The sequence below is a fragment of the Aythya ferina genome (genome assembly GCF_964211825.1).
Source record: "Aythya ferina genome assembly, chromosome: 5".
Lineage (NCBI taxonomy): Eukaryota > Metazoa > Chordata > Aves > Anseriformes > Anatidae > Aythya > Aythya ferina.
The window spans coordinates 27253497-27278258 of record NC_140301.1 but is presented as its reverse complement, the minus strand read 5'-3'; the positions used below and the strand labels follow the sequence as shown (position 1 = coordinate 27278258).

Sequence of the window (24762 nt, the reverse complement as noted above, 5' to 3'; positions counted from 1 at the left end):
CTCTCTCTGGATCCAGAGCATGTGCCTGCGGTTAACAGCAGATGATCCTTATCGCAGCTCCCGCAGCCCAGGGCTAGCTGATAACTCCCTATTCTGACTGCTGACCCCTGTAATCTCCTCAGTCCTGAGAAGGAGCAGATATTGTGAACGATGTTTTTTAGTAGTTGGGACAAAAATAGTCCTCTTCTCGCACAAAGCATTCCGATAGCAAACTATAGGAGCAGCAGTGACTGAGCAGCCAAGCTGCAGGGCTGGGAAAGATCTGCATTGTGTATCTGGCTCCACCACAGGCTTGCTCTCAGTGACCTCGGGGAAATAATTATTAAAGGTCTCACAGCCTCACTTTCTTCCTCTGGAAAAAATCAAGATAATAATAGGCAGTGATTCCGAAATGGTATTGTGAAGATACATCATTAACGGGTTTTTCTAATGGGCTTTGAATTGCCCACGGAAAAGCGGGATGCAGAATTAACATCTGGGAAACAAACTTTGCTGAAACTGCTCCTTTACTAAGAGAGTGGTTTCACTGCTTCTGCAGCAGCCCTTAAGGCTGCATTACTACCACAGGGTAGTCTCGTGAACTCTCCATTTACACTTTAAAACCTCTGCGCAGGCAGCAGCAGAGTCACAGATGCAGCTGCAAGAAGAAACCACACACCACAGTTGTGCAGGTGCATGTGGGCCCCAGTGGGAAAGAATATTAACTATTTCCTGGTAATAGGAACACAGAGGTCCTTCACACTTGCAAAATAATCTCAGCACAGTTCCAGGACACGGTCTGTGTGGGAAGCTGCTATTCATTTGAATACACAACTGTGCTGTGATCCTAGCTTAAATGACTACAGGCTAAATATTCTGGATTCTCTTTCAAATTCAACTAAGTTTGTGCATTGTGTGCCCTGTAGTTTCAGTGTGATAAGGACAGTTTTCATCCTATGATTTCCATTAGTGTTAGTGTAAAGCTTTATGTCTGGGAGGGATAGGTGATATTTACCTTGGTATTTGCAGGATCAGATCCAGTTTTTAAACGAGCTCCTACTGTTGTTTTCATCTGTTCTTCACTAAAATTTGCTGTAAGATCATTCTTTGTACCCATAAAGTAGCCAGGAATTAGAAGAATAACTCATAATTCATCTTTTTTAAGAAGTCCTATATTTTTGGAATAAAATTATTTGTCATGATTCTCTCTAATATATTCTTTAATTACAATTATTGTCTGAAATTGAAACTGCGTGATTGTTTGCAAAAGTAACGAGGCATGTTTCCCTTCCCTGAAATGACTGAAGTGAGAGTCGGGCTCCCACTATGAATGTACACATAAGCTATATATTGAAATCATTTGCTTTGAAATTGCTTCTAGTTATCTAGTTTTCTATAATATTAAGATGCAAATCTAGGCAAAGCAGATTTTTTTTATACACTTAATATCTGTGAATCTGGTAGGATTGGCTGAGCTGAAGCTGCCACAGGAGATAATGATGTTCTGCTGAAACACGGTAACGCTTCAATAAACCCTGATGATGATAATGCATTGAAATAACAACATGTGGCATTGCAATCCACCCACACATCATCATGCATCACACCAAAAATGTCACGATGTGCTGATGGTTAGGTTTCTCTTCTAAAATCACAAAGCTGGCAGTCCTAGCTGTACTGCTCACAACAAAATGTGCTGTTTTGTTTCGTGTCTTTGGCTGGTTTCAGCTGTACCCAGGATCTTTCTCACTTGAGGTGGCAACGGTGGGTGCTCCTTAAGTATTTTAAAAATGGCATTCAGAAAAATGCCCACCCAAATTCCTGTTCTAACAGAAGCCCACCTGAATAGTAGGAGGCTTTAAAAATGGGCAGAAAATCTAGTAAAAAAGAAGTGTGGCACCTGATTTTAATCTCTTCTTCCTTTCAATTCCACTTGGAATATAACTTCAGCAAATTTTCCAAATGTCTTTGAACTTGCACATTTGAACGCTTAGTTTTGGCACAAGTTTCAGCAGAGAGTTAGGTTGGTAGCTGGTTGGAATGGTAGCAAAAAAAAAATGAATTTTATCTTCCCTCCATATCATGATAACTAAATAGCTTTGAAAACTTTTTATGTTTGCCTTCTTGATAAATAAAGCAACATAGTCACATTAACTTCTACCTTCAGGAGCGTCTGTCTGCTTTTCTTACCACTGATGGAGATAAAGTAAAAATGAAAAAAATAATAGCTTGAAATATGCAAGCTGTTTTTCCTAAATCCTAAAAAAGGTCTGTCTGTATTTAGGTTAGGACCTGAATGGTGTTCTGGTGCTTAGACTCTAAATTGCAATTCTGAGGACCTCAGCTGCTGCTTAACTCTGCAAATAACTACTTTCAATAGGTGCTTCAACTCTTAACAACAAAAAATCCTATTTAAGCACTCTTAAAATTCTGTTTCTACATGTGCTTACCAGCACTTCAGTGTTTGTAGGTCAGAGAAGTGTGACTTCTATCCCACATCAAAGGTCAATAGAGATCCCGAAAATAAAAGATTCTCTGCATCTCCTTCCTTTCCCTTCCTTATCGAGCTCCACATGAAGTGAACGATCCCTGCTGCTTTTCTCTTCTTCCCCCAGAGCAACAGTGATGACGATGATGACGGTTGTGTTTTCACACAGCAGCTTGGTGGTTGCAACAGTCTTCCCAGGGATATACATTAGATAACCATGTTTAAGACTCACTTTGTGGTAAGTCTATTAAGACTTCGTCCATCCTTACCAAGAGGAGTGCTGTCCTGCTTTTATTTCATGTTTCCAAATTACTGGGGAGATGTACTCAATTTCCTTCTGAAGGACTTGAAGTTCACATTTCCCACCTCTCTGGAAAGTGCTCTAATGATTAGTGAAGAGATTCTGGTACGACATATCTCCTCGTGTAAGTCTTGCAGTGGAGAAGGTGGAGAAAATGGGATTCACTATGTCAGAGAGAAGAAGAGTTGTCATGACTATGATACTACTGATGAGGGCACTCACCTAGCCAGAGCCTTGTCTTCCTTGCCCTGCCTCAGGGCTGCTAACAGTGTAAACAGCTATGGCATGAAGTACTTAAACAGCCCTGAGATCAGCTCAGGACGTCCCTGACCATGAGAGTGCAGGCTAAACAGAGTTACGTACTGTTCTTCTGGTCCAATTCATTTCCAATGCTTTCCTGAAGTTGTTTTTTTTTTTTTCTACAAGACAACTTGGGAGTACCCTGAAACCTCTTGTCTAGTGGCCAGAGTCCTCTGAGCAGCTGTGGCTTTGTCGGGAGGTGGAGGTGTAGCAGAAAGCAATAGCACAGTTTCAGTGCATTTCACACTTGTGGCCAATAGCACCTGCTAATACATCATGTACTCATGAATTAGGTGACATGACAGTGGCCATGAAACTGTGCACTACATATTTCCCTCCATGTTTAGGTCAGGCCTGTGTCTGTCCATATGTCCTAAGAGGTCTGAGCTTCCTCCATGTTCTGGCTTCTTCTCTGTGGGACTGAAAATTGGGTAGCATGAAGCCTGGCCCTGCAGTGCCAGAGTTCCTCCTCTGGACCCAGCAGGGCCGGAGCCACCACTTCTGCAGCATGGCTGGCACACCAACATGAAAGCAGGCGTGACTCAGTGCAGAATCTTCTTAGGGAAAGGACTCCAGGAACTTCCTGCACAGACACAGGCTCTGTCTCCTCTTTGTAAGCACTGGAGGGGAAATGGAAGAAGAGAAACACCAAGGGTGGGAAATAAGACTGTGTTTTCATTTCCTCTTTCTTGTTTGTTACTTGGTCCTTCTCTAGTGAAAGAAAAAAAAAATGCAACAACAAAAAACCCAGCTGCACCTGTTTTTTTGTTTTTTTGATTTATTTTTTTTACAAAATGTTCTCTTGCACTCGTTCACCTCCTGGTAACACTGAGCTCCAGAAAATACGGAGCGCTCTCTCTTTAAGAAAGACTGCTCTCTGCCCAGCTGTTGACTTGCCTGAAGGTGAGACCTCTGCTTAAATTCATGGCTCCAGCTGTCAAAAGCAAAGAAAAGCAGCTTTTCCTTGGCGGCTCTCTGCTTTGGGTAGAATTTGACATCTTCCTCAGTCAGCAGAATTTAATCAGCATCAAGTGCCCACAGCCTCTCAGCTCCACCACAGCCCGGCTGGGGGTGGGGGAGCCAGACCTGCGGAGGAGAAGAGGGGGAGTCCACAACCCAGCAGGCACAAACAGACACAGACACAATCACCGGCCTCTATAAGAAATCCAAAGCTTGTCACTGTCTAGGGAGAGCCTCATTATACCCTTTGACTTAAGAATTGCTGTTATCATTCAGTAACCTTAGCCGGCTTAGGCTTTGCTCTGTCCTCCTGAGAAGCTGAGAGCAGGTAAATGGAGTGAGTTACTGACAGCTGACAATGACACTGCTTTCCAAAAGAAAGCTGATGAAATGGGCTCAGGGATACGGTTTCTCGGACTTAAGTGAGCAAATAAAGCCTAGTGAACAACTCCTGCGACTGCCATGCCTTGCTTGCCTTTCTGCTAGGGAAGAGAAAGCCTGCAGCACTTTCTGTGTAGATACCAACAAGCTAAATGATCCAGCTCAAAGCAAAACTGTTTCCCCGAGCAGCTAACCTGCAAAGCTTAGCATTCAAGCCTCAAATGGTCAGATGGGATTGGCGTGAGCAGACCTAGGTCCACATGGACATAAGTATGGGTCTGCCACAGCAGGATGGCATTTGCTTTTTCCCAGTACTGCCACCCCCTTCCTACAACCAGTCCCCAAAGTCCCATGGAGCAAAATGGGATTGGGGAGGTGGTGGTGCAGTGGTCCCTGGTAGAGGGTTTGGCGTTGCGAGCCGTGTCGGGGGCTGTTCTGGCTGCCTCCCCCCTGCTGCCCCACTCCTCCTGGGGGGCCAGCCCACCTGCCCCGGGACCCTCAATGTAGGGGGCTCGGATGGTGCAAGGCAGCTGCTGTCACAGCACGAGTGTGTGCAGGGTGCTTTCTCAAGGAGACTCTGTGTTAGTGTTTACCCATTTAAAACAACCTGTTTGCAGTAAATATTATCTGCATACATGTTTTGAACACACAGACTCCAGACCTTCCTATACATGCAGTTCATTTCTAGCACCTGCAGCTGTTACCCATTTCCTGGCAATATCATCGTGCCCATTGAGGAGAGGAAGGACACGTTGGGTTGTTTTTTTAGTGTTTACCTCTTCCACCCGTTTGATATTAGCCTGCATAATGGCACAGAGCTGAATCAAAGGAGGCGGCTGGTGGGAGCAAACAGGAAATGAAGCAATGCCCGAGGTAAGGCGGGCAACTTGCAGCAGGGCTGGGAGGAAACAAGCGTGTGTGTGTGTATTTGGGAGGGTATTAATCTACAAATAACTGCTTGTCCCCAAGCAGAGGGCAGTTAAGTTTTCTCCAGGCCCAAGCCAGGAATTGGAGGGACACTATAGCACTGAATGCCTCCACCTAGAAAAGGAGTAAGGTAGCAGGGGAGAGATGCTGTGGGTGAAGGCAGGAGTGCAGGTAAAGGCTTGCTGTGTGCGCTAGGGGAGAGATCACAGGTGTATTGCAGCCCAGGAGCTTGACAGTGATCAATGTAGAGCTCAGGCTGTGAACTGTATACTGTTGCAGCCTGTAGCCATGAATGTGGTGGCGGTGGTGATTTTTTTTTTCCACCCTTGTTCCTTTGTATTTGGGGAATGAACTTCATAAAACCTGCATTCATCGTTTCTGCTCAGCCACATGACAAACTCCTACTGAACTGTGTCCTGGAGGGGTGATGCAGCCACAATAACAAGATCCCTCCTGCTCCAGTCATTAAAAACACTGCATTTCTCATCTCACGGTGCTGGGGGAGGGGACTGGGAACAGCCGAGGAGGCAAATCCCACTGGGGATACTATTACAATATGAAAGAGACTATGAACCCTGCTCATTTATGTGCAGAATTTATCTCCAAATGCCCTACCAAAGGACATACTTTTAATCTTATCCTAGTATTGCTCATCTTTCTCAACATTCACCTTCAAAACCAAACCAAAACAAACACAACAAAAAGCACGGTTACTAATAAGGGTGTTTCTAAAATTACCATCTCGCTTCCCTTCTTAAACTTCTCTATTTAAGACTTTACAGTGTTAAAAGGTACAATGCTAATCTTGTATAGCGTCTGGAGCCTCCTCTTCTCAAATGATATCCCTCTTATATGAACAGCTAACTGAAGACATCTGTTGGATGCAATTATCTGAATGCTGCACATTTGTTCTAGACATTGTTTTCTATGTTACTTGGGGATAACGTTCTTAATTATGTTTTTCTGTCAGTGCTGGTATTTGTGAAGACAGTTTTCCATTGTCCACCAGGTTCACTGAGTGGTTAAATCCTGTTTGTCAAATATCCAGTGGGATTTCCTTATTGATTAATGACAGAGATGTGCGCATTTTGTTATAATTTTATTATTATTTTAATAATTCTTCACAGCCTCCTGTAAGTAGAAGAGGTAAAGCCCACACTCACGTACAGATCGTTAGCTTTCATTCAGTACAGCATATTTTCGTGGCAGGAGGTGAACTTTGTTACAAGTTTTATGTCTGTAGGATTACCTGCTGTACGGTACGCTGCCTGTGGGACGTGAGCCAACTAATAATGTTGGATTAAAGAATAGATGGAAATGACTGAAACGTGTTTTCTTTCAGATTTGGTCAGGAATACTTTGCTAAAAGTTCTAAAATTTTCGTTAAATCTTGTGACAGACAGTTGCCCTGACCACTTTATGAAGTCCTAGGGAAAGCACTTTGAGCAAGTGTCAGCAGAATGCTTCTCCCTACCAACTCCATTTTATCTGCTTTCTAAAAAAAGGACCCATCGACTGACACAGCCAAGTTGCTGTGGCTTACGAAAATACCAGCGTTAGCTGAACCCCGGGAATTGCACGCACACGCGCTTTCAGCCGGGGCAAGCAGAAGACAAATGAGGCCGACTTCTCCCCGCAGCGCAGGCGCCCAGGCCTCGCCCGCAGCAGGAGGCGCCATGGCAGGCCTGGCGGCGCGGCCGGGCCGGGGTCAGCCTGAAGCTGTCCCAGCCCGGTGCGAGGCCCTGCTCCTTCCCAGCAGGGACGGCTCTCCCGTGCCTCACCCGGTGAGCACGGAGGGAAAGCTTGTCATTAGTGTTATTGAATTTGCATTGCTGTGATACTTAGGAGCTCCGGTTTGGATTAGGACGCTGTTGTGCTAGGCCTGTGTAAACACAGATGAAAGCCTGACACTGTCCTCCCGAGCCGCCGGCCTTGTACAAACACACGCGGGAGCCGGGTACGGTTTCACACTGAGGTTGGGTTTTGTCTTCCTCAGTGCCTTGTGCTGTGCCAAGCATGTTGTCAGCCCTTGCAAGTCATCCTTATTTAACAGCCCACACCTCAGCGTGCTCTTTGCTGAACTGGTCATTTGGCAAGTTCGCCTGTTTGTACAGCATGCGGCAGATGACCCAGAAGGATACTTGAGGCCAAGCTGGGACGGACCACGTGAGTTTACTTTAAGGGCAGCTACAAAAAGTCCCCATGGGTTGCAGTTCTGGGTGGGAAGAGCTTGAGCTGGCTGAGCGTGGAAAACAAAAGCCTGGCACTGGCTGCCTCGTGCCAGCCAGCTCAGGGGTCAAGAGAAGACAGAGCTGAGCTGGCTCCAGCAGTACCCACGGCTTGTGGGGTCTGCTTGGCCCACATGGGGCTGCTGAGCAGCCTGAAGGACTGTGGGACTCCCTGTCCCATGGAAAGCATCTCCCCAACAACTTTGAGAGAACCTATTACTCAGCACTAACAAAATTGTCCTTGTATACCTCGGAGGAGGTGAGTAAGGCAGAATCAGAGGGCAGCAGTTAGTTATCTCTGTGTGAAATATTTACTCATTTTCCCTGTAGGTTGTTAATGAGTCTTCTGGCTTTAGCAGAAGAAATCCCACCTTATTCCCTAAAACTTGGTAAATAAAGATGAGTCATAAGAAATTTTTGTGTTTTGAAGCAGAGATCTTTCCTTCACCTTAAGTAGGAATGGCAGGGTCACACCTGAGAAGAAAGTGGTTAAAAACCTGTTTGGATAATATACTGTGTTTGGTCTCATAGCGGTGAGCATCCAAACAATGCTTGGGTGTTCTCGTTTCCAGAATATGAAAAGATCTCTGTGTGTAGTGATCTGCTCTTACCTTGCTCCCTTTCACTCAGTGCTGAAGATCCGACTACATTTCTCCTTCAGAACTTATTTAGTAAAGCTACACTGCTTTGTTTAGGTAACAGTAACTTTGGTTGTGTTAAAAGACTTGCTCCATTTCAAGACATTTTGCCAGTATGGCAACAGCATGATTTGTACACATGTTGTATGGATGCACAGGGTGCTGCTTGTAACTGAGGTGCTTTGTGGGTTACACCAGTGACGTAGGCAGATTGAGATGGGGAAAGTGTCTACAATCAAAAGATGTTAAGAATTCTCAAAAACAGTATAAACTTCATAAACAAGCCTTGTGAGCTGTTGTTTGAGGTGGTTTGGTTTTGCTTGGAAGTACAGATGCAATGTAGTCAAGGTATTGCAGTCTGATGGATAAACCAGTTCTGGTCAAGGCAGGGTGCAAAGCTTACACCATCCAGCTAACCTTGCAGAAAAAGTGATGTGTCTGGCCTTTGTTTTAATGCATTTCGCTTTGGCTCACTTGCGTGATCAGTCACTCTGTATTAAAAATACACATTTTTACTGTTGTAGACAAAATGCATAAACATTTGACCCCTGGAAATATGATATACAGCTAAAGACAGCTTTTGAAAAACCTGAAGCGTGTATGTGTGTTATAAATTCCTCCTTTCTCACAGGACTAGCACAGTAGAAAAAAGGATAATCAGTTGTCTTTTGGTCTCCCTCTCCTTCCCACCCCTCACCTCCCCCGTGCTCCCCCTCCTTTTTGCTGTGGGATGTGCCAGCACTTGTCTTGGCAAAAGCCAGTCTTGGATCTCAAAACCGAAGAAAACTCCAGTCTGTCCGTGACTGACTCAGCCTTTACCAGGGCTCCTCTCCTCCCCGCCCCAGTGCACACCAAGAGAAGAGAGCGTCTTGGTCTGCTCCAGGGAGGCACAGCAGAGGGGCATCCGCGAGGCAAACACGTAATTCATGCCCTCATAAATCAGGGCCATGTCAGAAGCACAATTTTAAGTGCATGTACATGCACGTACCTTACAGGCAGACAATCGCATGCGCCAAGCACCACGTGAGAATAATAGGGCATTGCCGTCCGGTATGGTCCTGGTCTGTACTTTCAATGGGGAAGTTAAACTAAGAAGTGCTTTGCTGGCAGTCTTAGGGACCAGGATCCCTTTTTTGTACACAGGACAGGTAAAATCAGCTGACTGTGGTGCAATTTCCACCCACCACCCTCCACTACACGCACAAAGCTACTGGCTCGCTCACTCTCCCTGTCCAGTCAATCTTTGGCCTTTCCAGAAAGATTGCCAGCAAAACTATCTTTTGGCAGTGGTGATATCATGATCCAGCAGGCTGCCTGTTAGGAATTGTGCAGCAGTTCATTTTCCAAAGAAGCTACCAACCATCAGCCACATGATAAAGCACAAATTCTCCTTCAGCCCCGCTCAGCCTGGACTGGACCTCAACCAGGGACATGAAAAGCTTCAGTTCTCCTTCCCAGTACCTAACGGTGTGTTGATCAATGTCCTAATCATTAAAACCTAAATCACATGGAGAATAAACATCCATATATAAGTGTCTATGAAGCCCACGTAAGGACTTAGATGGAAAGGGACCTACTGGGTCTTCCACATCAGAAGACACTGTCAGTAATCTGTGAAGTGCCATCCTGAGCATGTTCTCTACTTCGCTGTTAAAAAAAAAAACAGTGGAAAGTTTTTCTAAGAGTTTACTCCGCTAGTCATTATGTTATACCACGTTGTTCTTGTGTGAAGGTTAAGCTGTAGTTTAAATAGCTGTTTTTCTCTCCTTGGCATTTGCCTCTCTGACATATTTAAACCCTCCTGTCCCTGCTCACCTGTTCTCATCGGTTTGTTGCTGTGTAAGTCAGTTTCTTTATGGTGTTCTAAGACAGACTCTTAATTTCCCCGACCATTTGTTTAAGCCTGCCTTTTTGTAAATATGGCTGACAAGAGCAGTATCTGTTGTTCCAAACACACGAGGTTTGGGTTCAGCTTTACACAATGGTGGTAATGCTAATTACCCACAGTAGCTTGTCCAACACACCTCTTGACTGCCTCTACCTTTTCCATGGCTGGCTCAGTTCCCTGTAATGCATGACTCTATCTTGGTTTTTCTTCACCCCTGTGTCTTCCAAATGGTGTGTCCCTGTCTTTCCTGTTATCTAGGTGTATGACCTTTTGCACCGTGAATTTCTGAAGTCATCAAATTTTTTCCTGATATTCTGCTCATCCTCGCTGTTGATGAGACATCTCAACTTTGTTTCTTCAGGACATTTCATTAGCACGTTATAATTTTTTATGCCTCCATCAGGCCCGCTTAAGATAAATGATTAAAAAAGTCTCCTTAACTTTTGGCTTATGCTGTTCCTGGTGGGAACCTCATTCCTTAAGTTACAACATAAAACTTCTGTTGAAACTCTTTTTTATCAATGGTAGAAGCTACGTAGCCACCTTTGCCCAGCTATATCTGCCGTGTGTTTTTCTTCAGCGGAAGAAAGGCAAGACAAAAGCAGACTTCTTATCCGCACAGCACAGGAGCACGCTCTGATACCATTGCCCTTGAGCAGAGCCAAGGGCAGGGCTCCTGGATGTACGTGGCCAAGCAGCTGACATACCTACAAAGGGGGACAGAAAAAGCTTTCTGGTACTTGTCTGTGCTTTGTTTGGGAGCAACCTGGGAGTTGCTGTGGAAGCGAGTTGTACTGGAGCTCAGCAGCATCTAGCTATGCCCTTTACTGCAACGGGCTGGCACGGAAAAAACAAGCTAGAGAAACCATCTGTCTCAAGTTCGTGTGGCAGTACCTTGCCTTCAGTCTGGTCAACTCCAAAGGGGAAGTCTCGGGGCTTCGAGTGTAGCCTTTCAAAACACTTAGAACAAACCCTAGGCATTTGCAGAAACCACAGAGTGTACAGTTAATACACCCAGATGTGCTGTCAGCCCCACAGCACTGCACTGGAGTGGATGGAGTGTGTAAATCTTGGAAAGGTTAAAGCTGAGAGAACAGTGATACGCATAAAGACTTGTGTTCCTTCCAGAAGGAGGAGGGGGGCGAGGTGTTATCATTCGACATTAATCACTTACATCTCCAACCTGCCTAAATCCTCTGAAAAGAACCAGCAAAGAAAACACCAGCTGCTGTAGCTCCTACTTTTTCCTCAGTACCCTCCAGTCTCCCTCCCTCCTCCCTGCCTTCCCCAGACTGTGTTTATTTTTACTGCTCGTGAATCAGCCAGGAACTTGCTCCCTGCAACAGGATCAGCTGAGAACAAGCTGCAGTCTGTACATTCCCTGCAAGCTCGGTTTTGTTTGGGAGCTTACAATCAGCAGCAAAACAGTGGAGAAAAGGAGAGAAAGTGATACACGTCTTCGTTCTCACCCGGAGTGATGGGACTTTCATTCCGCGTAGAGCGGGACTTCCCCAGCAGTCTCTCTGAGCATATGTCAGCTTTCACTAGAGATTTTAAGCACGCTTGGTTTATGAAAGAACGCTGTCATCACTTAAGCTGTGAGTGCTTCGGGAAAGCAACCATTGTTTTGTATAGGTGTGCTGCACTCCCCCAATAATCCTGACTGATGGCACCCAAACACCGCACGCTGACACAAATAGCACGGCAGCTCGCCCGTCAGCAGTGGCTGTTTCTTCTCAGGTTGCTGCAGTGCAAGAACTGTTTGGTCTTGAGTAGCAGAAGGACTCCCCCCACCCTGAGCACACAAGCCCCGGTGTCAGAGAAATCGCTGCCCTGCATGGTGAAAGTCCTCGTGGGTGACAGCCAGGCACGTGACGAAGGGGGTAACGAAGAATGGCAATTAGTGACAGAGAAGTGAATGGTGGGAAGGAGACAGAGGGAGAGGGGGACGAGAGGAAAAAATTGGGAAGAAAAAAGGAATTGAAACACACCTCCAAAAAAAGTGTGTGTAGGAAACCAGGAAAATAAAAGGGCCTGTGTGACCGAATCATCCTTGGGAGAAGGAGCACCGCCCTCAGCCTTCTCTCTGGTGCCTGGCTGAAGCTACCCCCTGCAGCCAGAGCACCTGCGGGGCCAAGACCTGTCCCACACTCGGTCCTCAAGCAGCAAGACCGTGGGGAAGCCAGATTTGGGGTCCGGTCATCCACAGAGCGAGGAAATCCTTATTTACAGCTACACCCAAATGCGGGTTTTCTCCAGGCTCTTGTGTTCCAGCAGCCCGAAGGCCACCCCAACACTTGCTGTCCAGCTGATCACTTGTCACCCGACTCCCACCCAGTTTCAGCTCGTACCCCACTGCCAGGCACGGCCGCTGGGCTTGTCACCACGCCGAGCCGAGGAGCACCCGACTCGTGGAGAGGTGCAGGTCCCGCGGCGCGCACCGGGAGGCTGCCTCCTCGCTGGGGCACGCCTGGTGCACAGCTAATCGCTTTCTGATTGAGGCGGCTGCTTGCTGCCAGGACTTTTCTGCCAAAAGATAGCCGTATAATACTGATAATCAGGCGCCCGGCGAAGATAAAATGCCTGTTGCTTGCCTCTAGCTGAAGAGTATCATGTTGACAGGCTCCTTATTACGGCAAGCCGTTTGTGCTATGGAAAAAGCAGAGCCTTCTACTGAAAAAAAAAGTAAAAATCTTATCTCGGCCTAGAAGTGCAGAAAGTGCAATTAATTAATTTGTTTCTGGAGTCTGACCTCTAGGCACAATAGATAGCAATGAGCTATATATTGTAATTACAGGACACAGCAAGCCTAGCCTACAGCTCGTAGCTGAGGGCAGTGTGAGGAGCGGAGGATTGGTGTTGAAGGCGGTGGGATGACTAACACACCATAACAACCCAACTGGTGGGGCGAGAGGAACAGGCACCTGAAACAGCAGCTGGTGTCCTGCTGAATAGCGATGTCGTTTCCTATTTCCATTGCCTTCCTCTAGCCTGCAGCCACCTTGTCTCAGCAGCACCGAGTGCCACACGGCGTGCAGGACAGCGCTGCCCCACATGCGGCTGGTGCCGTGCTCCTGCTCACCCCTGTGCTCCTTATCCTCCCTCAGGAGCGCTGTGGGATTTTCCCAGGGTGCACACCACAGGCAGGCAAACACAGGTGACAGTGACAGTACCCTTCTGAGAGACTTGCTCTAATGATAGCCTTCAATCTTGCCTGGAAAAGCAAGGAAGGAAAAGATGAAGGTGAGAGAACGTCATACCTTGAGTGCAAAATTATCTTAGGTAAGCTTTTAGCGCAGATGAAATCGGTTTCATCCTAGGGTTTGTGGGAGGGATTTTTTGGTCTTGAACATAGCCTTTTTGTGATGTTCTCCATTAAGACCTTGAGCACTCTTCTTCCAGGGGAGTTCAGTGGAGCTCTAGCTCTCTTGCTATATTCAACTGACAATAAAACACTCTTGGGTCATTGTAAGGTTTAAGCATGATAGATTTCCTACATTAGCATGTCTCACTGATTGGGCTCTATGCAAAAAAATTATTGTGTCCTCAGCAGATTAAGTTCTGAAAACTTTCCTGCTTTTTGTTAGTACCTGTTAGTTTCCAGCTTTTTGTTAGACAACTTGCCTGGGGAAAAAAAAAAAAAAAAAAAAAAAAAAAAAAGATATTATGGATTTTTTTTTTCTTTAAAATAAAAAAAAAATAAATGAAAATGAGAGGGAAAGGAAAAGGAAAAAGAATTAGAAAAAGAAAAAGAAATGGGAAAAGAAATGGAAATGCTTTAATGTGGAGGTTTCTGGCACACTGTTCAGTAAACCTACTGCACCACCTGAACGCAATATTGTCGAGCAATGCCATTCCTGAACTTTAACAGCCATAAGGTTTAATTGTCACAGGTTTTTAAGGCTATGGGCAATAACAAAGGGATTGCATTTGTAATACCTGTGTTGCTTCTGAGAATTTCCTTGGCAGGGCTGTGTTTAAGGCTCTGTGATTGGCAATGGCTGGGCTACCTGCTACTGCAAGCAGGGATGACTCACTTGGGATTTCTATAGCCTGAGCACTAACAAAGAGCCTGTGACTTCCAATCTGCCTGGGGCTCCTGTCTGCCGCTCAGTGTGTGTCTGCAGACAACATGTATTCAGGAACAGAGAGGGGGATGCCGAAATAAAGGGAAAGGGACAGAAACAAACTCAAATTACAGTTTTTGTACCCGTGTTTCCTGTTTTTGAATGACTCCAGTTGTAGTTATAATGCTTAGCTTAATCTGCTTTACAGAGCTACACCCTGCAGCCCTTAATCGTGGAAGATGCTTTTGAAAAATAAGGCCAGTAAGCGAGGTAAGATTTCTGTATGGATCACAGGAGCCCAGCTCCATGGTAGCAAGGGATGCTGCCAGAGTGTGGAGGTAGGAGGAGGAGAGTAAGAGAGCGAGGGCACTCTGAGCCGATAAAAGTGGAGTAGGGATTTGGCACTGAGCAGACCATTGGAGAAGGATGACATTAAGAAAGGCAAAGCGAGGAATCTCTTAGTGTAGTTCCTGCTCTAATGAACTGACCACTCTTGAAAATCATTATCTCAAGATGGTGCTGAAAGCCATCTACTGGGAGGGACAATACGGTTTGGGTGTTGTCAGAAGGCATGAGTGACTCTTGCTGACACCGCTGCTCCAGAAGTGTTGCACAAGTACCTCATTTTCTCTCTCCTGGGAGGCAGCATAAAAACTAGCAATATTCAGACCGGCTGCCAAGGCCGCTAACATGGCAGCAATGCCTTCAAGCACTCATTCCCTTGGCCTCTGGAGCCTCTGCCTCCTTTCCCCTGCTGCCGCCTTTCCTCGGCTGGGGTGAGGCTGGGGCAGAGCGGGGGAACAGGCAGACAGCTCATGTAGAAAACAGCTTTGCTGTGCTTAGGACCTGCAGTTTTTTTCTTTCCCCCTATTGTTAAATGGCATTGAATACCAGCAAAACAGGAAACTGCTTCCTCCAGCCTCTGACCCAGTGAGTGCGGCCCAGCTGCTACTGCCCGGAGCGGCCTCCCCACACCACCCTGTTCCTAGAAAGTATCTGGGCGTTTGGAGGAGCACTAAGGAAGAGTGAGAAATACAAGTAAAGCTTAAATAAGCAGGTAAACTTGGCAGCTCTTAAAAGAAAGGAGTCATACTGGAAATATCTGGCGATAACAGTCAAAACTGTCTCTGTTTTCCCAAAACTACGGCTTATGGAAATGAGAGCAGTAATGTCTCAGCCAATCTCTGACACCTCACTCATCTGGTGGCTAACTTGATTGTTTCTTTGTTGTGCTGTGCAGCTCTTGTGTCAGACATCGCCGCTCAGGCTGTGAAGAAACCATTGTTTCACAGCACTGCAGCTTGTGTTGTGATCCTTAAATCTCAGAAGTCCAGCCAGGTCTCGTGTCAGCCTCAGCAGAGACAGGAAATGGTGCTGGTGAGTTGGTAGGTGACCCTTTTCTTCCTGAGAAAGCAACACCCCACGGTGTCAAGAGAACATACGCTGCTTGCAGGTCTGTCCTTTTGAGGAGAGTGAAAACGGAGGAGAGCAAAGACCTTGTGACTCCTTTTGTAATTACACATCCCCTCATGCTCGCTGGTATCAAGGACAATGTTGTCCTCCCTAGTGTCATTCTGTTGACCTACAATTCCCATTGACTGTTTTTTCTTTTCTCTCTATTTTTTTTAACATGGTGTGATATTCTTCATTCTGTCTCTTAAGTACATACATAGAAAAAAAATATCCTGTAACCTCACTGGGAATGTCTGGTGGAAATTTTTCACAACTGCATTTCTATGTTTCTGAAAGTAGGACACATCAGTGTGAAAGAAATGATGCTCAACCCAATCTCTGTCACCTCATTACTCTTGAGCTCCAGCTTAATTACCTCCCTGATGCTTTGCACAGCTCTTAACCAGACATGCGGTGTCTGCTTAAAAATCTGCCATACAAAATGAAGTGATGACTATATATCCTCTTTCTGCTGGGAGATGAGCTGTGAGGTTTGGTAAATACAATTTCTAGAGAACCCAGAAGGTGCATCACATTGGGCAGGCCTGGTTCCGCACCGCAGACAACTTACTGGAGTTCACAGATGACTTACAAAGACCCACCGAAACCAGGCTCGAAGGTCATATCGCAAAATTCATTTAAAGATAATAACAAAGTTTTAACCCCAATAAATTTGTGGTTTATTGTTTACAGCTCCAAAGACAGAAGTTACGCTACCAGCTACCAAATTCTGACCTCCTGTGTCTCACTATGACTGTACTGACGCCAGTGGGACTGCAAGACAGACAAATTTGATGGTTTATTTTCAGAAAGTTTTTGAGCTTTGTGTGAAAGTCCATACCTCAAAGTGTCTGTGTGGGAAGTGTTTGAACCCCACGCAAAACTTCCTCCTGGTTCAAACACAGGCCTAGGGCTGCCATTTCAGTAGCCCTGTTTTATTCCAGTAACCCTCCAAAATGTAAGCAAGGTACACACTGAAACTTTATTTCACAGCCTTGAGAATTGGTAACATGCTAATTTTAAGAGTACAAAATAATATAAGGTATAAGCACCAAGTTACTATAATTTTGTCCATGGAGAATATAAACGGGGAGCTCAACCCAGGCACTTAATAATACAGTAAATATGCATCCCTTATCTTCCCTGACAGAGAAGCTTTCCAAAATCTGGGTGGTACTTCAAATCCATGAAGTCCCTTTCCAGCAAACAATCTTTTTGTGTCTCACTGCAGATAGGCTTTGGTTTTCACTACTATAGTAACGTGGTGCATCAGAGTTTCAAGAAACTTATCTATTTCCTGGTTTCCCTCACAATCAATAAATCACAGCTAACGTTGCTATTACACAATGAAAGTCAGTGTTTGTTGGATGCAGGGTTACACGTAGCCTATCTGTGACAACAATTCTATGGAAATAAAAAATAATATTAAATAAAATATGAGGTATTCACAAAGATGAATAGCGGTGTTTAGGATAAAGCTCAGGGCACATGCACTGGATCCTAAGACATGACAGAAGACCTTTGGTTTCTTATGGAGAGCTTCTCTCTGGAAGTTGACCTCACTGTTGCCTCAGCAGTTTCCTGGTGGCATATCTTGCTCTCAGAAAGATCTTTCAGAAATGCCCAGTTTAGTTCTGAATCTATATTCAGAATTTCCTTTTCATTATTATTGGCTGATCAGGCAAATCATACCACTTTGTGTACTTATATCATGTTCAGTAGCTCTCTGATTGTTGTTCCTCTGCATGTCCTTTACTTCTTTACAGGCTGACATTTGCCTGTACCTTGGTCATCTGCTGACTGCTGTGTTGGAAATCTACTTAGCACTAGGAAAAAGTGTTCACATCTCTTGTTAGAATTTTTCTTCTTTTTTTCTCTGGCACAGAACTTGGGGATATTTTGGCAGCTGTTTCAGGGTTAACTGCCTTTCTGCCCAACCAGCTGCTGTTAAATTTTGGGCCCAGAAAACTTTCCCTTTGCCCATTGATCTCTGATCTGGTGAGGCTAGGAGGGCACTGAGGTGTGCATCTCTGTTTTTCCAGTGCTAATGATAGGGTGGTAAAGGGGTGGTGGTGTTCCTGGGGTTTTGCTGTGGTACTGCCTCTTTTTGCTGCGCATAGTTATACTGTGACGAGGTATGCCTGAACTCACAGATCAAAGTGAGTTACCAGAATGATCCACTTGTGAGCTGTGGGCCATTATCTGTTATTAACTCATCTTGAGCAGCATGGTCAGCAAACTGTAATTTGCAGTATGTTATTACATTTCTGCGCTGCGGTGTGCGGCAGCTGAGTGTGTGTGTGTGAGATAGCCCAGAACGAGCAGTAATCTTTTCTAGCTAGTTCAAATAGATCTTTGCCAACTTCTTCTAAAGTTGATTAAGAATTTAATTTGCTTCTGATAATCCTGTTTTTCTGCTTCCTGCCCCTCCCAGCACGCTGAGCAGAGCAGAGGTTTCACCTTCTCTGTTTCTCTCCAGTACAAGCCTGCTTCCAGGAAAACTTGGAAGCACAGCAGCAACCTCCTCCAGTTCTCTGCCAGATTTCCTTCAGGATTTAATGATTCAGGTGGCTTCATTTGCTAAATTTTTGCCAAAAAAAGTAGTTCTCTACTGACACCATATAATAAAGTTGAGCAAACAGGAGGGTTGGTAGGAGACTTATTTTTATTGCCCGGCTCTGGTCACATGACAGATCAGGTTACAAAATACTCGTGCCCCTGCCAGCTCTCAGGATCCACCAATTCCTCCTGCTACTGTTTTAATCCAACCTGCCTTGTCTTTTTCCTTTTGTTTATTTTTTATTTTTTGCTGGGGGTAGAGGGTGAGGGGAAAGGTATTGCACTGGGGCAGGAGATAAAGTGAAAAGCAAGTGTATCATGATTGGGAGTATCCCTTTAGCTCCTTCTGTGTTTGTTCAGCACTTTTTCACCAGCTGAGTAGCTTATTGCCTCTGAGTGTTGGCAGCCTTTGGCAAAGTTAAAGCAATGTCAGCATTTCCCTGTTCCATCTATTTTTTGGAAAAGAATTGTTAAAAATATTACATTTTCACCTTGTTTGCAAGTTGCGATGAAGGCTTCTCCCCTAATTAAATTGTGACATTCTGGCTTGAAAAACAGCTCCACGATTGGGAAGATAAGCTAACAGCAACAACAAAAATCCTCTGCTGCACTTATGGAAAGAAATTCAGCAAGTCAGTGGAACTGCTTCTTTTATTAGCAGTGAGATCCAAATCTTTTCAGAAAAAAAAAAAAAAAAAAAAAAAAGGAAAAAAAAAAGCTGATGAAACGTAGATTTTAAAAATGTTAACTTTACACAACTCTAGAGTTCTATATCATAACAGTAAAATCCTCTATTAACAGGGAAAACCTTTCAGTTTGTACAAAAGCAATCCCAGCACTACCTTGTGAAGAGGCAGAAATTGAAATTGTAAGCTGGAAGCTGTGGCATTGCACAGGACTGACAGTTACAGTATGCGAACATCTGTGAGTGCAACAGGAGGTGGTAGGGCTCCTCGCTGTGTAATCTGTATTTTACTGACACCAAGCAATGTCAAGAGGAATCGAACAGTCAGAGCTTCTGGTAGAAGTTTCACTCTCTCTCTCTGTTTGCATACCTTGGTATATAACCTATTGTGAAACAAAGGCTCTCCAAAACCGTACATTTCTAAAAACTTCTCGTGTTTTAGATACCTACAGTAAGTCATTTGTCACACACTGGAGACACACGTGCTATTCTCCAACAGATTTTGAACAGTTGTCCCCTGCTTCTCTGTATTCCCTTTGTCTGGAACCTGTGGTCTCCCCACTTGTGGTTTGTTTTTCTTGCTCCTCTGCTCCGAAATACTTTCCTTCCTGAATTAGGAGCGTCTGTCTGTATTCAGAGAAATGTTCTCACAGTGGTTTCTCCCAGCATACAGTGCTATCAGAAATCCTGGTATCACCGATTCCTTCAAGGAATCTACCTCAGGAGGCAGCTGCCCAATCCCCCTGTCCCAGATGCTGTAGCTACGCTGCTACTGCTACCTCGATCGCTGGCTTCGACTGGCCAGGGCTATGTCTGCAGTGCCAAAGGCACACCTCAGCAGCAGCAGGAGCTCCCAATAGCGGGTTGAGATTTTTGTGCAGAAGAGGGGAAAGACTCGGTGGTGCTCATCCTACAAGAGTTAACGGGTTTTGTTGCATAAAGTGTGGAGAGAAACTCTATCTTCTCTCATCTTTAGGAGAGAGGAGCTGTCCTACAGAAGAGAGGGGAGAATGGTTCAGGGCCACGCACGAATCCTCTGGTGGATTTGAGGGGCAGAATTTGTTTGAGAGCTCTCACCCCCGTGCTTCAGCTACATGGCCACCCGTCCGCTCTTTTGGCGAGCATGACTGGCAGTGCTTGGCTTTGGGCTTCCAGTTTCTGTGCCCACGGTAGTTCCCAAGGGAGAACGTTGCACGTGCTTAGTTTTTCCATTTCTGTTTTGCTTTCACAAGCTGCCTATAAAAACCCGCAACACCCCCGCATTGTCCTCGTTCGGGTCTCCGGTACAACACAACCCTACAAACACAGGGACAAACGCGGGGTGCGGGAGGGCGGCCCCGGGCCAGCCCAGCCCAGCCCTGCTCAGGCGCTGCCCGGCGCCCGCTGCGCGCGCTCACAGCTCCCCCTGCTGCCGCGCGGGGGCAGCGGGCACAGTGCGGGAAGCGGCCGCTGCGGGGCCCAACGGCTGCTAACGGCCGGGCCGCGCCACCCCCCCTGCGGCCCCTCACAGCCCCCCCCCGGCCCCGCCCCCCCCCTCCCGGGGCTGACGTGGCGCTGCCCGGCGGCGGGGCGGGGGCGGAGCCTCGAGGCGCCGCGCGTGCGCAGGGGCCGGGCGTGCGCGCTGTGCGTGCCGTGCGTGCGTGCGTGCGGCGTTTCCGGGCCGGCGGCGGAGCGCGGAGCGGGGCGGGCGCGATGGTGCTGCTGGAGAGCGAGCAGGTGCCGGGGGGAGAGGGGGGCGTCGGGGCGCTGGGGGGGCTGGGCCCGGGCCGGGGGCCGTTATCGCGGTGGGAGCCCCCAGGCGAGGCCCTGTGCTGCCTTCTCTTGCAGTTCCTGACCGAGCTGACCCGGCTGTTCCAGAAGTGCCGCACGTCCGGGAGCGTCTTCATCACGCTGAAGAAGTGTGAGTGGGGGCGGGGCGGGCGCTAAGGGCTTAATGGGGGGGGGGGGGGGCACGACGCGGCCCCTCTGCTGCGGGGCTGGGAGCCGTAAAGGCAGGCGCTGCTCCGGACCACGCCGAGCAGGGAGGCTTTCTGATTGCTAAGCGGTAACTAAAAATCCACGGGCTGCTGCAGTGGGGAATTGTGGTGGTGCTGCCATGTCCCCGGGGATGTGGTGCGTCCCCCCAGCATTTTGAGGCGTACAGGGTTCAGCCACACGGGGTGTTGAGGGAATCCTGCCCAGGCCCTGCTTCTCCCATGAGGAGTTGAACCAGGCGGTCTCTGAGGTTCCTCACGGCCTGGGCTTTTCTATGGCTCTGTGCTGAGTGCTGCAGGTTGAAGTGCATTTGAAATGTGCGGTTCACGCAGTGTGTCTGTGTACAGGTTTGTGTGTTTGTGCTGGGTCAGTCAGGTAGCCCAGGCAGCCCTAGTTTATGCGATTACAGATGAAGGGATCTGTGCAGTTTCACAGTACAGTTCAGACGGCCCTAAATTTCCAGGTATTTTTGCAGATGAGTGATTTTTAACATCTCAAGTCAGGAGACATCCCACAATTTTTAGCCAAATACAAATAAACATTCTCTATATTTCAATGCAGATGATGGTCGAACAAAACCAGTCCCACGCAAAGGCCACGTAGAAAGCTTTGAACCCGCAGACAATAAGTGTCTTCTCAGAGCAACGGATGGAAAGAAGAAAATCAGCACAGTGGTAAGGGATAACCTGGGGCTAGAATGATGAGCAGCCCTACCTGGCTTTCATGTAATACCTTGTGTTTTAAGTGAAGCTTGTCGTTGCATCAATTTCATGAGAATTGCCCCCTTAATTCTACAGAGAAACTGTATGGTAGCTAAAAGCACAACTGAAATCGGGATGCCAAAGTGTTGCAGTTGCAGTTCGTGTTGCAGATGGGACAGTTGTTTGGTTTTGTTTTTGTATACAGCATTTGGCTTCAAAATGGTGTTGCCAGACAAGCAGGAAGGCTCTCTGCCTGTTTTCAGCAACCATGGCTGTTGTGTTCTCAGTCAGGTGGAACTGGAGGGAGGGAAGGGGGAAGCTCCTTTTGGAGACAAGGGTGATGTCTCCAAAGAGACAGAAGGAAAGAGGACAGTGACGGAACCTGCAGTGTGAGGACAAATGGTGTGTCTCTAAGGAGAAGAAAGGCCCCGCAGTCAACTTTGGCTGAGAGAGGCGACTTCTTGTAGACCTCAGTGTAATTACTGAAGGTTATTGCACCCCGTCGAACAACAGAATGTTCCCTGACTTTGAAACAATAGGAAAGGGATTTGTGTTTCTTGCCAATAATACACAGGCATGGGGTAGACTCACTTAGCACACCCAGTGTTCTTTCTTATTTAGAGGGCTATTTATATTTCAGGAGGTGTTAACTTTAGAAGTTGAGAGCCTGATGCGTTTCCTCTGAATGTGAGATTGTGAGAGGCTTTAGCTGACTTCAGATCTTCTTAGTGAAGTAATCCAAGGAAAAATGTTGCTTTGAGAAATAGCGGGGAGAATCAGGGCTGTAATGTTTCATACCAGGACTTGCATTCTGACACGTCAGTTAAGTTCTGGCCCTACAGTGAAATAAAACCTTCCGTAGAATGTTTCTTCACCTCCTTCCCATTTGAAAACACAGATTTGGGGAGAACAGCCTTCAGAAGATTTGCTTAATCTAATGTGGAGTCTTCTCACTTTTCTGAGTTAGTGAGGTGTTACGCCGTGTCAGTACAGCCTGGGTACTGCTGACTGTCATGGCCTGATCCAGCTGCTACTGAAGACATTAGATGGTCCCTGGTGGGAAAACAAGTACTAATGTTTTAGTTTGTAATGTTGAAGCTGTTGTGTTTGTGGTTAACATCTCGTATTACTTTTGTAGGTGAGCTCAAAGGAAGTAAATAAATTCCAGATGGTAAGTTTTGTGTGCCTTATCTTCCTTTTCTGTACCTGTTGGGGAGTAGTCAGTAGGAAGCAGTGGATTGGTGTGACTGAGCTGAATCAATGCTGAACTGACACACAGATTAACCTTAGAACTGGATTTTGTTTTCCACGAATGTGTGCACTCTGTCTTACCTAACTTCCTGCATTGGCTTAGAAACAATAGTTTCCCAGTGCAGTAGTGTGAAGGCATGTGGAGAATGGCTCGGGTTGGAAGGGACCTTAAAGATCATCCAGTTCCAACCCCCTGCTGTGGGCAGGGATGCTACCCATGAGATCAGGCTGCTCAGGGCCAGTAACTGAGAACCGAAAAAATGAAGATAGATATCCACAAACAATAGGTGAAGTGTTGCCTCTACATTGGTATTTAAGTGTTTGCTCTGTTAACAGTTCTAATTTTTGTTTCAGGCATATTCTAATTTGCTGAGAGCTAACATGGATGGCTTGAAGAAAAAGGACAAGAAAAGCAAAAACAAGAAGAGTAAAGCAACACAGTGATGGAAGTGTCCCACCATCACTGCAACAGACTTGACCCTTGCTCAAAGCAAAGTCCATTTCTTTTTGAGTTACCACTTGTCTTTGGCTTTCCTTCCAGCAGGATACTGGGATGTGATCAGTACTTTTGTTTAAACTGAAAGCAGGAGATGCTTTCTGTGGATTGTTGTATGGCAGGAGTATTTACAGGGTTATACCAAAATAGCTTTACACTCGTCTGCCAACTAGTTTTGTACTTATACTGCTGTTTGTTTTGTATTATGCAAGTGGGCGGTGTAAAACCCATCTGGGGGATAATAGAGGGTGAAGAGAAGTGCACAGCACCATGAGCAAAGTGAGATTGGAACAGGAGTCTCTGTGACAGATGCCCAGTTTTAAAGATAAGTCTTGGTAGTACTAGGGAAAGTGGGTGCCAACCTATTATTCAGGAACAGCAGCTTTCCTGTTTCTGTCTTATTTTGAGGGCCGTGTTTATCCGATGCAGTGCAGATGCACTGCAAGTCCCATGCTTGAGCTCTCAGCTCATCAGCTCTGCCTTACCCTGTGCCCATCCAGCTGTGCTGATCCTGGCTCAGGGTGGGGCAGTGCAGGACTCTGCATCACGGTCCCTTCAGGCATAGCTTAAGAATGCTCATGTCACCTGAATGTTTGTTTTTTAAAACTTCATCCTTCAACGTATTCAGGGATCTGGATTTCCCCATCCTTGCATCTTAAAGTAGCTCCTTCATATGAGCAGATGTAAAAGGTGAATACTTACTTGTTCCTATTAAACACAATGAGAAATGGATTTGGTTGTCATGACTGCTGTGATGTGTCTTGCTAATGACAGTTGTCTGTGCTGTTAGGACTGACCCTCCCCCAGCGTTACTTCTGTGCATTGCTATGGCAATGTTGGCAGTTCTCAGATGTTTGGGGTTGTCTTCAAAGTTAATTCTTTGCATATTTTAACTTCGCCTTCCTTTTCACTAAAAGGAAAAGGCTGCAGAAGAAGTAGGTCTTAATGCAGTGAGCCTGCAGTACTGAAGACAACCTTTTGTGATAAGAAAAATAAGTGTGAGCAAGGTACTGGTTGGGGAGAAAGGATGAAGACCAGTCTATGTGCAGAAATACGTATTTTTTTTTTCATATTTGCTAATTTGATATGAAATATAATTATTTACAGCAACAAAGGCTGCTGTAATCGTTATTTACATTTGTTTAGCTTTTTTCCTGATGTGTTACAACTTAATTTTAATTTAATTCCAACATAAATATAGTGGTAATTCTAAAAAGCATTGACTGGGAAGCTGTAGCTTCAAGACAGTAATTCTAACCTTCCTTTCATTACTTACATGTCTTCAAATGCAAACTTAATCTGACAATCCATGTGAAGAAAGCTAGATCAAAACTTCAGTTATACCTCTAAGCACATGCAGGTTACTCTTTCTCAAGTCTTACCTTGAGGGCCTTTTGGTCTGAAACAAGTTTGTGTCCTGCATCAGGTTTTATTTTCGTCTCTCAGGAAGCAGCTGTTTGATGTGAATGCAGGAGTGAGGGGATGGG

The 24762-nt window shown here is 46.0% G+C and overlaps 1 protein-coding gene and 1 long non-coding RNA gene across 5 annotated transcripts; both read left to right on the top strand.

Moving 5' to 3' along the window:
- Nucleotides 1-5130: 5130 nt before the first annotated feature.
- Nucleotides 5131-24007, top strand: SRP14 (signal recognition particle 14). 4 transcript variants are annotated; one of them, XM_084521328.1, is made up of 6 exons: nt 18325-18443; nt 18970-19092; nt 20681-20753; nt 21389-21501; nt 22667-22699; nt 23134-24007. In XM_084521328.1, the coding sequence occupies exons 2-6, from the start codon at nt 19081-19083 to the stop codon at nt 23221-23223; spliced, it is 321 nt and encodes a 106-aa protein (XP_084377454.1). In that variant the 5' UTR covers nt 18325-18443; nt 18970-19080; the 3' UTR covers nt 23224-24007. The 4 variants fall into 4 exon arrangements, with proteins under 4 accessions (XP_084377455.1, XP_084377454.1, XP_084377453.1 ...); XM_084521327.1 differs by having other exon boundaries at nt 18347-18800; XM_084521329.1 differs by lacking the exons at nt 18325-18443; nt 18970-19092 and adding an exon at nt 5131-5282.
- On the top strand, nt 12639-15744 carry LOC311437722. Its single transcript, XR_014693661.1, has 3 exons — nt 12639-13372; nt 14366-14427; nt 15398-15744. It is a non-coding gene; the product is annotated as an uncharacterized lncRNA (long non-coding RNA).
- Nucleotides 24008-24762: the final 755 nt, after the last annotated feature.

Excerpts from the sequence above, each read along its gene's own strand:
- SRP14 (XM_084521326.1), top strand. The coding sequence starts at position 20,546 with ATGGTGCTGCTGGAGAGCGAGCAG. Across the intron at positions 21,502-22,666 it reads AGAAGAAAATCAGCACAGTG|GTGAGCTCAAAGGAAGTAAA; the intron begins GTAAGGGATAAC and ends TTACTTTTGTAG. Across the intron at positions 22,700-23,133 it reads AAGTAAATAAATTCCAGATG|GCATATTCTAATTTGCTGAG; the intron begins GTAAGTTTTGTG and ends TTTTTGTTTCAG.